Source organism: Vigna radiata, chromosome 6, assembly GCF_000741045.1.
Source record: "Vigna radiata var. radiata cultivar VC1973A chromosome 6, Vradiata_ver6, whole genome shotgun sequence".
Classification (NCBI taxonomy): domain Eukaryota; kingdom Viridiplantae; phylum Streptophyta; class Magnoliopsida; order Fabales; family Fabaceae; genus Vigna; species Vigna radiata.
In genome coordinates, this window is record NC_028356.1 from 36,709,564 (window position 1) to 36,724,927 (window position 15,364).

At 30.1% G+C, this 15,364-nt stretch overlaps 2 protein-coding genes across 2 annotated transcripts; one reads left to right on the plus strand and one right to left on the minus strand.

Moving 5' to 3' along the window:
• Positions 1 to 2,644: 2,644 nt before the first annotated feature.
• LOC106764240 (E3 ubiquitin-protein ligase ATL23) lies at positions 2,645 to 3,883 on the minus strand. The gene has a single exon (XM_014648495.2). The coding sequence runs from the start codon at positions 3,698 to 3,700 to the stop codon at positions 3,314 to 3,316; it is 387 nt and encodes a 128-aa protein (XP_014503981.1). The 5' UTR covers positions 3,701 to 3,883; the 3' UTR covers positions 2,645 to 3,313.
• Positions 3,884 to 10,416: 6,533 nt separating this feature from the next.
• On the plus strand, positions 10,417 to 14,687 carry LOC106764717 (ribonuclease P protein subunit p25-like protein). Its single transcript, XM_014649066.2, has 9 exons — positions 10,417 to 10,571; positions 10,737 to 10,859; positions 11,638 to 11,718; positions 11,820 to 11,908; positions 12,020 to 12,094; positions 13,073 to 13,134; positions 13,202 to 13,261; positions 13,597 to 13,779; positions 14,325 to 14,687. The coding sequence occupies exons 2-9, from the start codon at positions 10,737 to 10,739 to the stop codon at positions 14,402 to 14,404; spliced, it is 753 nt and encodes a 250-aa protein (XP_014504552.1). The 5' UTR covers positions 10,417 to 10,571; the 3' UTR covers positions 14,405 to 14,687.
• The last annotated feature ends 677 nt before the right edge of the window (positions 14,688 to 15,364 follow it).

Sequence of the window (15,364 nt, forward strand, 5' to 3'; positions counted from 1 at the left end):
TAACTTTTCATATGATTGTTATCTGCAATGTAAATTTTCTTACATTTAATTTCACTTTGTTAATGTTTTATCAGAGTAGAGATGTGGACTTATTATATGATTTGGTAATAGATTTTTCTCCATTTCTTATGGATATGTTTGAGGAAGTGATGAAGATTTCATGTTGATTAAAAAAAAATAAAAATTATAATTTAATTATATCTCTCCCATGAATGTTAAGAGAGTAATGAGAATATAAAAAATAAAATTAATCAATACATTGAAACAAATTGGTGTTAAATGCAAAAGTAATTTTTTTATGGGAAACAAGAAGCATCGCATTTTGATAAAGTGACATGTGTTGTGAAGTTGTCGGGAATACTTAGAATTAGTTGCATACCTCTCTATACGCTAAAAATGCAACTCCTTCGCTTTCTCTTTTTATCGTCAAACCTTACTTCATATAATATATATATATATATATATATATATATATATATATATATATATATATATATATATATATATATATATATATTATTGTATACTAAAATGAAAATATTGAAAATAACTTGTGTAATTTTATCATTATAGTAATGGAGTTTTGTTATTATTTCAATTATATCATTGAAAAATTACTATATTCGATCTCAAGAAATTATTATTTTTTTAGTTAAAATAAGCTTTGATAGACTTTGTACTGTATAAAAACATTATAGGTAATTGAGCTCATGTTATATCATATAGAATTATATTGAAATATTAGTTAACGAATATTTAAGCAGATAATTCAGAAGTCTCGCATTAAAGAATTAAGTATAATTTAAAATCAACTTTGAATTGAATACTTTTTTAAACATTTCTTTTTCATTTGATAAAAAAGATTACTAATTAACTTAATTTTAAAATAAATTATTTCCCTTCAAAATCAATTTTATTAAATACTACCCTAATATATGAACAGTGATTACGTGATGACCTATCCATGAAGAACTAAAAAAACATTGGCAAAAGAAACAGTATTTTTGCTTGATAATTTATTTATTTTTTAATATTTTTTATCTTTAATTAATATATTTTTATATATAACTTCAACTTTACATTTTTAAAACTTTGTAAAAGCTAATGAGTATGAAAGGGTTTAATGTTTCCATAACTTTTTTTTCAAGTTTTAAATAAAATAAATTATGTTTACAACATTGTAAAGGAATTGAACAATAGTATTGCAAAACATCTTGAGCCTAGTTAGATATCCAACTAAAAACCATCTTTTTGTCTTTACTTTTTTTGTATACAAAGGATGCGAGTAGATTAACTAGTAATTATTTTGAAAGCAAAAATCTAGCATATTGAGTTCAAATTTTTGTCTTTTTCTCACTTTCTATTTGCTTTTTGTGTGCTCATAGCTGGATCTCATCAACTTCTCAGCTTTATCCCTATAATTTAATCACTCATTTTTTAAGTTTAAGGAAAGATATTTAGCTACTTAAGATGATTAGATAAAACAATTAAACTAAATATCATTTATTTACCCAATATAAAATTTTCGTTTCCATGCATATCACTCCAAATTTGAAAGAGAAACAAAAACAAACGAGGAAGAATTTTAATACATTTCTCTTTCACACTAAACAAAATTTTTTAAGAAAAAATCTCTTTCTTTTTTCCTCCCTTCCCCACTTGTAATCAACCAAATGCTATTTGTGAGGACCACACATAGAAGAAAATTAATTATCTCATTCTAATGTAGGGTAGGGCTCACTCATTAGTGGATTTGTTGCCAAACCTTCTCATTCATCATCATACCATCACAATTATTGTTTAATATGATTCATCTTAGTGTTTGTTAATATGAGTTTATTTGTAAATAAGATAAAAAAATAAGATGAGAGATTTAAAGAAAAAACATTAATTTAAATCTAAATCAATCTTGTACCATTAACTTAGACGAAGTTTGTATTTATACATCCATTTATATTAAATAAATACAAAACTTCACACTCTTACTTATTTTATGTGAGATGCATATATAGTCACACGTAGCTTCCTCATTTTATACGTCAGATTTAAAAATGAATGTTTAATTTTAATTAAAGAGTTAGGATACTGATTAGGGAATCTACCAGAAAAAAATATATATAAAATTAACCAAATAGAGAAAAAGTATGCATTGGATTGACTCCACTTGACTTGGATGATAAAATAGAAAAAAAAAAGTATTTATTTGTTTTAAATTAATTCTGAAATGGGTTGAGATAATAATGTCCATTTATCTGTTTATATTATTTTGATGTGTCCTGTCATTCAAGGTATGGCTTCATTCTAATAATAAGTAGGACAATAAAATAATGTTGTTCTGTTCATTCATCACCACCACCTGTCTGACTATGCTATGTTGTTCGAGACAAAACAAAATCTTTCGAGAAAGCGGCATTCATCCTCAATCATGTCAGATATTTACAGTCTGCTTCTGTTCATTAATTGTTGCGTTAATTGTACTCTGTTTAAAAATGATATAATTATTTATTTAATTTCTCTATTTTGTTTTTTGTGTAATTAAAATTTTCAATTCTACACTATGGTGTTGTGTTCTGTATCTATTATCTTCCCTAATACTCGTCATTCATTCATCAATTCCTTATCCATCCTAACCAATACAAACATATAATGAAAATCCAACTTTGGATTAAAACGAGAAACATAAATAAAATAAAATCACTTTCAGCTGGCATCTTCTTCTTGTCGGAAATTTTAAAAAACAAAAACAAAAACTTTCCCTTTGTGCTCTTTCTCTATCTCTGCATAACTCAATTTTCTATGTCGCTGTGTGTCTAGAAAACACTGAAAAGATGATTCAACCCAACAAGAAAACGCATCATCCCTTGCATGATTCAATCAACACCAACTTGCTTCTAGCAAGAGCCCATGCTTTGCGTGAATTGCCTGCTCTTCTCTCACTCAATAAAAAATTCAAAATTCAATTTTTTTTTTCACAAAAAAAAAGCTCCATAATGCTTCTGAGAAGAAACAAACAAACACATTTCACCCATATCCCCAAATCAACCACTGACAAATTACTGGTAATAATTAAAGAGAGAAGAAGAAGATAAAGAGAAAGGCTTAGCGTGGTTTTCCACTCCGATGCGTGTTAAAAATCAAAGCCAATGGATCTACCATCCAACAATGCCAGAATCTTTTGCGCTGCACGGGAGAGATGAGAAACTGTACAGTGACGAAGAGTTTCAATCTAATCAAGAAAAAAAAAACAGCAGGATTTAGGCTTAGGCTCTGGCTCTGTTCTTGGTAATTCTGCGAAAGTACGCGTTGCTCTGTTTCAGCAAGGATTTTCTGAGGAAGAGAAAAGCGCGGGGTCGAGTTTGGCTCTGCAGAGAGGGCAGAGAGGGTGCTTGGAGAGCCAGGTGTCAGCGCATTCCACATGGAAGGCGTGGTTGCAACCGGGAACCAATCGAGCGGGTTGGTCGGTGGCGATGTCGTCGAGGCAGACGGCGCATTCGGAGCCCATGAGAAGGTCTTTTCCGGTGATGGAGGGGAGCTTTTGGAGCTGGGAAGGGGAGAGGCCGGAGTCAGAGACTGGCTTGGCCGGTAGGTGGGGATCGGGGTGGTGAGTGGTGGCGTACCATAGAAGACACATGTAAACGACGAAAACGGCGGTCATGCCAAGGCAAGGCAAGAACAGCGCCAGAAGGACAGAGTCCAGCATGTCCAGCTTGTTGAGGTTTGGATGAAGAAGAAAGTTTTAATGGTGATGGGAAGAGAGAAGAAGAAAAAGGGTTTTTGCTGTTTACATTTGCCTCTGTTTTTGATCGATGAGGTTCTTTCGTATGTGACAAGGAAAGCTCTAATAAACCCTCACCACCTTCTCTCTTACTTTACCCATCAGTATTATTATGTTAAATCTTAAAATAATTATTTTTTTAATTTCCAGTAATTAAATTTAGCTAAATTAACATATCAAACTTAACTAAGTCATTTAATTAAAAGTATATCATCTTAACATTCAAAACTAACAAAATCCAAGATTCATTTCAAACAACTCAAACCAGGTGTGGTAATCACATCACTCTTACAACCACATAATCTAACGTATACTACTAGTAGAAAATGGGTAATGATATTTAGACAATAATTTTTTGACAACATTTGAACATTGATTACGTGTCAATATGTGATTGGTCAAAAATTATGTTTATGATTATTATTATTGATTATGGAGTAATTTTTGACCAATCACAGATTGACACGTAATCAATGTTCAAATGTTGTCAAAAAAATGTTTTCTAAATATTATTACCCAGTAGAAAATATGTTATTTTCCTTTACATTAATTAAGCTTCTTAACTTGAAAAAAAAAAAAAATCACGATACACCTATACATATTAAACCATACTGAGTCACATACAATATTATATTTCCATGCATGCATTAACTTCCAAAATAATTTAAGAAGAGAGTAAGAATATGATCCTATAATCTCTAAAATAAACTATAATTTTCAAAAAAGATAAATTTGTCACAATCTTAAAGAAAAAGAAAAATAGTAATCTTTATAAAAATAAGACTTAAATAATAGATTTTTCTATTCATAAACTCAAAATTTTAATAATAAAATATTCAACCTTTATCTAAGAGACCACTCTTACTTCTAATGTTTGTTAAGTATTTACATGTATGACATTAAACAAAGTTATCAACATTTTTTAAAAATATAATAAAATATGAAAATATTTGATTGATATTTTAAAAATTAAAAATAGTAACACAATATTTAAAATTATACAAATTTCAATGAATTATTTTTGTTTATCGATTTTTATTTTTTGTAACTTGTGTAACTTTTAATTTGTATATATAAAACAGTTTCATCTAAATATATTAGTAAAATAAAATAATACTGTTCTTCTCTCATCAAATTTCTATTATGTTTTCAAGTAATTATTTTTTATCGTGTTTTTTTATACTATTACTTTCTACAATTAATTTTTAGGTCATTGTCATTGTTAAATAATAAAAACAGATTTTTCTAAGTGAGAGTTAGCATGACTAAGTGCCCAATGGTTTACAAAGATGAAATATATAGTTTAACTCACCACTGCATATATGATATTGTTATATGATACTATATTTTTAAACATTTTCGTTTATCATAAATTTAGATAACAACTATTTAAAATACGTAAAAATAATAATAAATAAGAATAAAACAATAGAAGAGAAACACTAAAAAAAGAATTTTTAAAAAAGTTCGAGTATTAAAAAATTCTCATTAGATGTTTATGTGAAAAACAGATATACATATATACAATAGATGAGTTAACGAAAAAAATATTACCTTTAATTGCATAAGACAATTTCAATTTTTGTATTTTTTTTACATTTATTCTTTATCACTTTTTTATTTTATAGATATTTTAAAATCCAAATTACAAAACTGTAATCATAACAGTCTTTTAAAAGTCTTAATTAAATATAACTCGAATTAAAGATTAAAAATGTGTATATTATATCAATGATTAAAACAAGTTCATTTAATTCTAAAGCAAAAGTGGTCACAAAAGGTAATGAATTATAGTACTGTAATCATAGACCAACAAACATAAATATGTTTAGTGTTATTCTCTATATATTCAATGGCCCACACAGAGCAAAGAATGTAGCATTCAAAGGATAAGATTACAATAGAAAAAGAATAATTATAATCCTTCACTTACTTTCTATTTTATATATTATCTTATTATTATTTTTTTTAACTTTATATGGCATCACTTATTAAATTTATTATTAGTTTACCTCGACCATTTCCATTCCAATTCACCAAAAGACGTCTTTTCACAAGTCATATTATTAGAATTTACAAAAATAAGTTAGATTTGATCGCAAATTCTATTAGTTTCTAAAATAGATTTCAACAGATTGAAAAGTGGTAAATTAAATTAAATTTAGCATAATACACATTATTGATATAAAACTTGAATATTGTCAGTTACTGAGAAATTATGGTAGATATTATTTTTAAGATAATTCTTTTAAATTTAATAAATTTATCACATATGTCCATCTGTAGTGGAAAAACCACCATTAATTTCTTACATTGTTATTTTAGTCGATTATTTAATAATAATAGTAATAATAATAATAATACATGTATTAAAAAATTCAGCAATTGTATCACTGAAGTTATCTTCTTTCTGGATGGCCCCTCAACTTCACCAAATCACATCAGACTTGTCTAATTTTCATTGTACTTTTTTTTTTCTTGTAGAAGTTTGTCATTGAATTGATTCAAAGGGTTTATAACAGAGTATGTGATATAATAAATTTTTCTATGCATAAAGATAGATTTGACATAAAAATATTATATAAAATGTTGTATTTTTTACGTATATAAATATTATGAGTTGTTCTAAGAATCGTATAGCTCAAAATAAAATTTTAAAAAGTCAAAGGCCAACATGCATAAGGATAGCACTTTTAAAAAAAGTTCTTATGTTGCATCTATTTTGAAAAAGAAGTCCAACAATGTTATTAAATTAGCAAAGTACAAGGATGATAAATACAATTAGTAAGATCGATCTTGATTTCATTATGAACACTGTAAACAATGTTATGTATCTTACATTTGTTGTAAGGTTGATACCCCTAACCAAGATTTCAAACTTGGTGTTTTGAACATGATTTGAATTATATGTTTTTATGAGTATCTTATAAAAATACTAATAAAGAACATGAAAAACAAATTAGTTAATTATATTTTAAAAATTAATTATTGTATATGTTATGTTATGCCATAAAAACATAAATAGTTTAATATTATTAGGAATAAACTATCTTAAATATCAAATCTCATAAATTACTTTTAAAAATTGTTTGAAAATAACTTTTTTTTTTTAATCTAATAGCGTGAAAAATAATTTGTTTTTCAATCAAACACTAGAAAGAGCGAAAAATAGTTAATTTGTTTTTAATACATGTTTTATACTTCGAATTCACAAGTGTGTGTTTTAATGAATTATAAATATTAATATGTATTAAAAAAATTAAACTTGTCCAATATATTAGAGTTTAATTAATGTGATCCTTGTTAATACAAGAACCATTTTATAGTTAATTACGAGAGTGGATGTGAACCGAATAGGTTTCCAAATATAGCAAACATATTTACGAATAACAAACTATTGTGGTGTTAAAAATTAAGAAAGGCGAAAATTTTAAAAATAAGTTTAATAAAGTAATTTATTATTTATCTAATTAGAAATAATTATATGCAATACTTTTAACCTCTAGACTAATCATGTTAAAACTGTTATTATTGGGATAATTTGTATTGATTGATTAGTAGTGTAAAGCATATATACGAGACTGTTTGAATAATATTTGTGAACTTTGATGTTATGCGGTGTGAGTCAGCGTCGTGTCAAGCTTTTGAATTCGAGGTCCCAAATATTGGTATTACTATGTGATCTCTCGGCAGTCAACGAGAGATTCCTTCGAAGTTTCTCTTTCACAATGCTATGATTATTGCTTATTAGGCAGTTCCATTTCCTTTTCATTCATCTTCCTTTCTTCTACCTCATCATTGCCAGATGAATCTTGGGTAACATAACAGATTTTTGGTCTAACATTGGTTTTTATATTAGTTAATTTTTTTTAAAGTGGTTTTTTGAATATTTTTGCTTATGATTTTTTTTTTAAATTGTTTAATTTAATATTTTTTATGACAATGTCTAAGGAAAAAAAATAATTGTTACAAAGTAAAACTTTCAGTAGTAAGCTCATATCATCGTCTCGTCTCATCGCACGTTATCACCATTTTTTCCAAATCAAAAAACATAGGTTTCCTTTCACCACTCTGTCATCGTGCATCATACTTTGGCTACCATCTCTCCACATCACCGGACTATCGCGATCTTCGCTATTACCAACCACACAAGCCACCATAAATCAACTAAAAACCCAATTTGTAAAAAGAAAAAACATACACTACAAGGAATCAGACCCAAACCATGAACCCAAATCGCTATGGACTATCGCACCTGCATCTCTCTCCTCGTGCAACCATAGTGAGAACCACCATCAACATCTCACTATCTTGATCTTCTCATCACAAACCAGATAACTCTACCTTCGCGAGAACCTGTAAAGTGAAACCCAAAAATTCCAAAACTATTACAAGAAACCCATAATTCCCAAATCTCCTTCGAACATCAACCCTAATTCGCGCAACAATCACAAACATTTTCGAACCAAAACCCTAACTTGTGCATATCACTTACAACCCCCAAATTGAAATAGTATCCTCCACCACAGTAGGTTGCGTAACCTTCATCATCTTCCTCATCCATCATTAACACAAATCGCAAAAACCCAATTCACGAAATCGCTTCTCCTCCATTGAAACCTTCAAAATCCCAAATCACACCACCACTAAATTTTTTCAACCTCCATTTATGACGCAAAACCATCTCCAAAGAGTGAAACTCCTAAATCGCTTTCCATCAAATCACAAAAACTTATAGACATCATAATCAACCACAAACCCATCACCAAACTTTCGTGCCTCCACCATTGACTTCGCGACAATTAAACCATGAACTTTCAGAAAACCCAAAACGCAGTTCAGATTCTCGTGTCAACCATCATCTCCTCTTTTGTAGCGCCATCATGAATCGAACCTCCAAAACGTGAAAACCAATTTGCACCCAATTCAGACCACTAGCCAGCCACCTTCCCATTGAATGGCAAGTCAGTCACTATGAACTTTATTGTGTGACAATTCGTTATGTTTTTCTTACATAGACTCTATAACGTTAGATATCATCAACAAAAAAATTAAACTGAACAATTTTTTTTAAAAATAATCATTTTAAACTTTGAACAAACTCGAAAATCACTTTAAACAAAGATTTATTTTAAATGTGTTGATCACCGAGTGATATAATTACATCTTATTGTCTATTTTGAAATTTTGTCAGTAACAATTTTATTTTAAAATATTTTGGAAGTAAAAAAAAAAAGTTTCACTTTAACTATTGCATAAAGAAGAAGCATAATATACCAATTGTGTTATATACAATTTACGTGGACACAAAAATTGCAGCTATTTCTTTGACTTACTATTGTGTATCAACTTCCAATGGCATCAAAATGATGCTTCAAAGCTTCCCACTACAAGCGATTCACTTCTTGCAAAACAAGTTACATTTTTATTCACAATCTCTTATCCTTCACTTAGTTTTTTCTTCACCAATTGAATTAGAATCCATCAAAGTAAAGTAACATATATCTACAGGGAGATATCTTCCGTCTTCTATGCATTATATTTACTTTTATCAAACATCAATTGGATAGCTTGCAACTTGCAACAATGCATGCATCAGTTCCTTTTTTTTTTCTCATATTCTCACCGTAAATTTTCTTTTATGTTATTTTAAAACCAATCGAATAAGATATAATATAATATATATATCTCACGTGTATTTAAGTAAGTAACTTTACCCTCCAAAAAGGCACCTTTCTGTTCAAGTAGATGATCCCTTTTCTCCACTTGCCATTGAATATGGGATGAGAGCAATTTTGATCCATAGATGGTTGCTAGCTATGACTGCCCAGGAATACCATTTGCAAGCATAAAATCTGTGGGTTTATTGACAGTCAACTTGGATAGAAAAAAAATAAATTAGTACAAAATTCAGTATGTTTAATAAAAAAATGGATAAATGAACAATATATAAATAGAAAATTCTTACTTGAAACTTTAAAGTTATGAGTATGTTCTTTTATATAGATTTGTTTATGATTTATGTTAAATTTCAAATAATTATAAAAATAGATAAAACTTATTTATTATTTTGTTAAATAATTGATTACTAAAATGTCTTAAATATAAGTAAAAAGTCATAATGAAATTGAATAAATTATTTAAGTATAATAAATAGAATATCAATTTATATCATGTTTAAAATATATTACCAATTTAATCAATTTTCAAATATTATTTTTTAAACAAATGGATACTATAAGTTCCAGTTAAACAATAAAATTCATAGAATAATAATAATCATGCTTATTTGAACCAGATTGGAACCAACTACGATCAGATAAAATATAATGTATATTAAATCTTCATCATAACTTCAAATAATTTGTTTTTGGAATTGTTTTTTCTTAGTTTTTTTTAAGGAATAAAATATTTATCAAAAGATAGTTGCATGGATTTCTAAATTTAAAACAGAAGTTCTATTATTCAACAAAACACATTAATTAAAAGACATACCTTTGTACAAGGTTGTGCAGTCTTGAAAGATTACGCGGAATGAGAGAAAGATCTGTTATTATGATCCATTGGGAATGGGCCGGGAGGCCCATTAAATAGAGGTTTGGGCAGGGGTTTTGGAGAAGAGTCGGAAAAAGAGTGAGTTGGTTAGGGTAGTTTGGAGAGAGAATGTGTCGGGTGTTAGGAGGTATATAAAGTGGAACACATCGCAGCAACAAGGTTAGGGCGCAATAGAAAATACAAGCCGTAGAAGAGGGCTTCGTGTTCGTTCGCAAAGGAAACTCTATCCTTAGATATAGTGGTAACTCGCGGATCAATTCTTCCTCGATTCTTCCTTTTCATTGATTATTATTTTTCTTACTTCAGTGGTTTTGCGCTGTTTTTTTTCTTTTTGATTGTTTTTATGCATGTACGATATTGTTGGTGATTATCTGGCGTGTTTGGTGTTATTTGTTCGGTGGTGTAGATGGATCGGTACCAGAAGGTGGAGAAGCCGAGAGCTGAAACTCCAATCGATGAAAACGAGATCCGAATTACTAGTCAGGGAAGAATGAGGAACTACATTACTTACGCCATGAGCTTGCTTCAGGTAACATTTTTAAAGCCTAGATTAAAATTAGGATGAGATTTTACACGGACTGATGAAACTTGGAAACTCTGATGGACTGTCTATAAGAATGTTGTGGTAATTATCATGCTTCTGCACTGAAGTCTTGAATATGTTCATAACAATGAACCTGACCTCTTTTTATTTGGTTGTTTGTTTATACCTCTGTTTGCATTTGTTTCTGTTGCAATTTTATGATTCTAAATTTGGAGGGAATGGAAATGGATTAGCAGTGTGTGGTGGGTGGTCTATATTACCCTACTAGCTTGTAATTTTTTTATATTTTGAGTACTTTTTTTATTTATTTTAAACTAAAGAATACAAAGTGTGTAATAAATTTACTATGATGAGTATATCTATGATTAATGTAAGGTTTTGATTATCAGAATTTAATTTAAAGTTTGTGGTGTGAGGTGACAATTCCTCTCTAATTTCTCCCTTCTCTTCCATTTTTTAAATGTTTGTATTGGAAGTGTGTGAGTGGTGGGGTTCAGTGCCACTGTTCTTTTAATAGCGAATCTCCCAATCAAGGGGTAGTCTGTGTTCCCTTTTATTGTGTCTGGTAGCATTCTCTGGTGGCTGAAAAAGTGGATATTATGAATCATAAACTGAGTAAAGTAAAAGTTCAGTGAAGTTAAGTCATGAAGATTTCCCTCATAATTGTCAAAGAACTTAGGTTGAGCTCTTCAGTTCGTGTGTTAAATCTTTCTTCTGTTCAAATTCTGTAAGCTCATCTTAACTTGCCTACGTGTTTTCACAGGAGAAAGGTTCTAATGAAATTGTTTTCAAAGCAATGGGGAGAGCTATCAACAAAACAGTTACTATCGTGGAGTTGATCAAGGTCTGTTGGCTACCATTGGCAGCTGAGCTGACCACTTTTTTGGTATTTTGTTTTATTTAATGAGGATTTCATTCTATGTATATTGCTTGGTGTTAATGCAGAGGAGAATTGTGGGCCTCCACCAGAATACAGCAATTGGATCCACTGATATCACTGATACTTGGGAGCCTCTAGAAGAAGGCCTCCTCCCGTAAGAGTCTCTGACTAATAATATTTTAATTCTAAATGGATCAAGTGTTAAACATTCAAATCAGGTGGATGCTGGTTCTTACCATAATTTTTAACATTGTTGGTCTTGAAGTTTGGAGACAACGAGGCATGTCTCAATGATAACAATAACCCTCTCAAAGAATGAACTTGATACATCTTCTGTGGGGTAAGTTGACTTTCTGTCCTTTATACTGATGTCATCACCAATATTATACTCTGACTCAGAGTTAGGGTTCCTAGTTTTATTTCAGTTATGTAGTATGAAGAGAGTTTCAGCTTTGAAAATAAGTTCAAACCCCTACCTCTGTACACGGAAATAAGTCCTCTTATATGTATTTAGATTACCTATACCTATTAACTATTATAGTGAATTAGTACTGTGAATCCTGTGAAGTCTGATATGTTGGAGAAAGTTTAGTTTGGATTGGAAGGAATATTGAAGCGAAGTGCACAAATTAGAATTTCAGTGAAAGTGTGAGGTTCGATTACTTTACCCAAATGATTTTCATTATTAAATTTATGTTGCGAAATTCTAGACATGTAGAGATATTGGTATTAAAATGTTAGAAGGAAGAACAATTATAGGCTTTGTTTGAGAATATCAATCATGTGATCTTAATGATTTTTAGTTCCCTCAGTAAGTGCTTCCTTTGCTTAGTGATTCTGTGATACATCTTTTATTGAAATTTTTTTCATAAGTATTGAGGATAAAAAAAAGCTCCAAAACTATTTTTGTTTCCTTTTCAGTTTTTATTTACTTTTTATTGAAACATCTGTTAATTAAAAAACCGCTTATTCTTCAAAATAAGTTCAAACAACAGGCCTTATAATTTCATCTCTCATAACAGGTATGCATTTGATATTGTTTCACATTTGATAATGACACGAAGATCATTAATGATATGATGATTATACCAAATGTTAATTGTAAAAGGTAAACTCAAGTAGGGAAAATAAAAGAAACTTTTGTTTGGGGATAAGAAATTAGAGTATACTGACACATGTACTTCTTTAGCAGGATTCAAGATTTTAGATATCAAAATAGAGAAGCAAGTCATATTATTACTACTACTATTATTATTGTTATTAGTATTTTTGAATTTTGTGAATTTAAGGAAATCTATAATTTGTTGTGTTCTCCTAGGTATCAGCCTCCATTACCAGCTGATCAGGTGAAGGCTGCTACAGATTTTGATTATGAAGGAGGTGGGTACATGTAAGTTGCTTCCCCTAGTTAATAGTTTACAACTGTTTTAACTTGTCTAATCTACAGATGGTTCACCTAATGGCCGTGTTCGAGGTCGTGGTGGTCGAGGAAGGGGAAGAGGCAGAGGTATGTGTGTGATTGCTTATTCCTATGGACTGTGTTTGTTGTGATTAGGATAAATTTTCTATTTTGATTGATATGGATGATCGCGTCTGAGAAAGTTTTTCCTTGTGCTATTCAGACATGTGAATACATTTAGCTTTTTAATTTGACAGCTGCTTGATTTCTTTTAATAGGAAACCACTTAAATGTGTCCGTAGTCCCTTTTAACATGATTAGAATTAGCAAAACATCTTTTCGACAATTAAAAAAATATTTTTGTTTGTAGGCCATCTGAACAGTAAGGAAAAAGTTGAGGTGGTTATTCTGTTTTCTTATATGGATGCTGAATTTTATTTCAGGGAATGGTTTTATTTCAGCTGATTACGAGGACGGTGGATGGGATCGTAATAGGGGAAGTGTCAGGGGCAGGGGTAGAGGAAGAGGACGTGGTTTTCGTGGTCGTGGAAGGGGAGGGTACAATGGGCCTCAATTTGATGTGCAGCAAGATGGAGGATACAACCAAGATGTACCTCAAGGCCGTGGTAATTAATTCCTATTTTACGTTTATTTATTTGTGTTACTTTTGGGTCATTGACTAGTTGTTTGGCAATCAAATTTTGCTGTTGATATTCTGGAAGTGTCTGAATTGGTTGTATAAGTGTTGATGGATGTATGGGCTGTCTGACAGTATTAGGATAAATTTTCTATTTTACTTGATATTTTGGAAGTGATTGAACTTGTGTCTTCTGGCTCTTCATTTACTGTCTGGACATTCGTGCAGTTTCATATATATTGCTTTAACCATCATGTTTTACTTCATTTCCATCATTATACTCCTTCATTCAAGGGGACACTTAAAGACTGGGAGATATGTTCTGTTTTGATATAGGCTTTGCAGAGCTGATTGGGAAGGGGAAATATTCTATCATCTTGTATTGAGATGCTCTCTATGTGGCAATAATTTTTGTTATGATTAATCAAAGGTGTATTTGTGACTGATATTCTGACAATTAATCTAAAGGGTATTAAGTTAACTAATAAGGTGCATTTAATTTTATTTAACAATTATAATTAAATTTTGTTGTAGGTCGAGGCCGCGGCAGGGGTGGATATCGTGGAAGGGGTCGTGGCTTTAGATCAAATGGACCAATCCAAGCAGCTGCCTGAGGCAACTAGTTGGCTGGCATTAGTGCAGTGCAGTTGACTTGATTAGGGAAGCAAAGCCAAAGCCATGTCTAATTTTATGTTTTCTTTTATTTGTTCAATTTTCTTCATTTCTCCCCTTCTTTTTCTCTGGGGCCCGAAGAACTGTAGGGCATTTTCTTCTTACAGTTTTATGTAGACGTTTAGTTTTGAGACTGCTGCCACATAAGGCACCCTTTGTTTTAGACCTTGGTCAGTTGTACTTCTGTTTTGGCCCTGAATCTCATTCTTTAATTTTTATTTTCTAGAGAAGTGTTTAAATTCATGCCTTTTCCTTCTCTGATATATTTTTGCATTTGTCATTTAAAAAATATAATGCTCCAGGGTTGTGTTTTGATTTACCTGGACGATTTTCTTAGTTTGGTATTTTTATTTCATGAGCAGGGATGATGAAAGACTTGGTTAATATTCTATTAATATCAATTCTGTAATTCCTAATAAAATTCATATTATACTTGGTCCAAACTTTAATTTTTGTCCACTGCAGTATTTGTGGTAACCAAATTTTGAAATGTGTTCTAGATGTAGCTCTAATTATCTACTACTTTTGTTTTGAATTCAGGAGCAGATTTATTGCACCGTACCTGAGCATTTAATATCCTAAGTTGTATATCTGATCAGACAAGGTCAACGTTAATCAAAAGAGATTACTGGTTACCTATCAATGATCCTCATAAATTTACTGCATCCTTACAGTAATAGATGATCCATTACCATGATTATATGATCACGCTGAATTATTCAACTTGCAAATATAATTTAAATCTAAGTTTAATTAAAAATGTTCAATGTTGTGTGATATAAAGGTTAATAGATAATTAAATGTTTCTTATAATAACAAAAGAATTATATTGTTATATTTATTAAACATGTTACCATCATTATTAAATATATTATGATAATTACAAAGAATATTCACTAAAA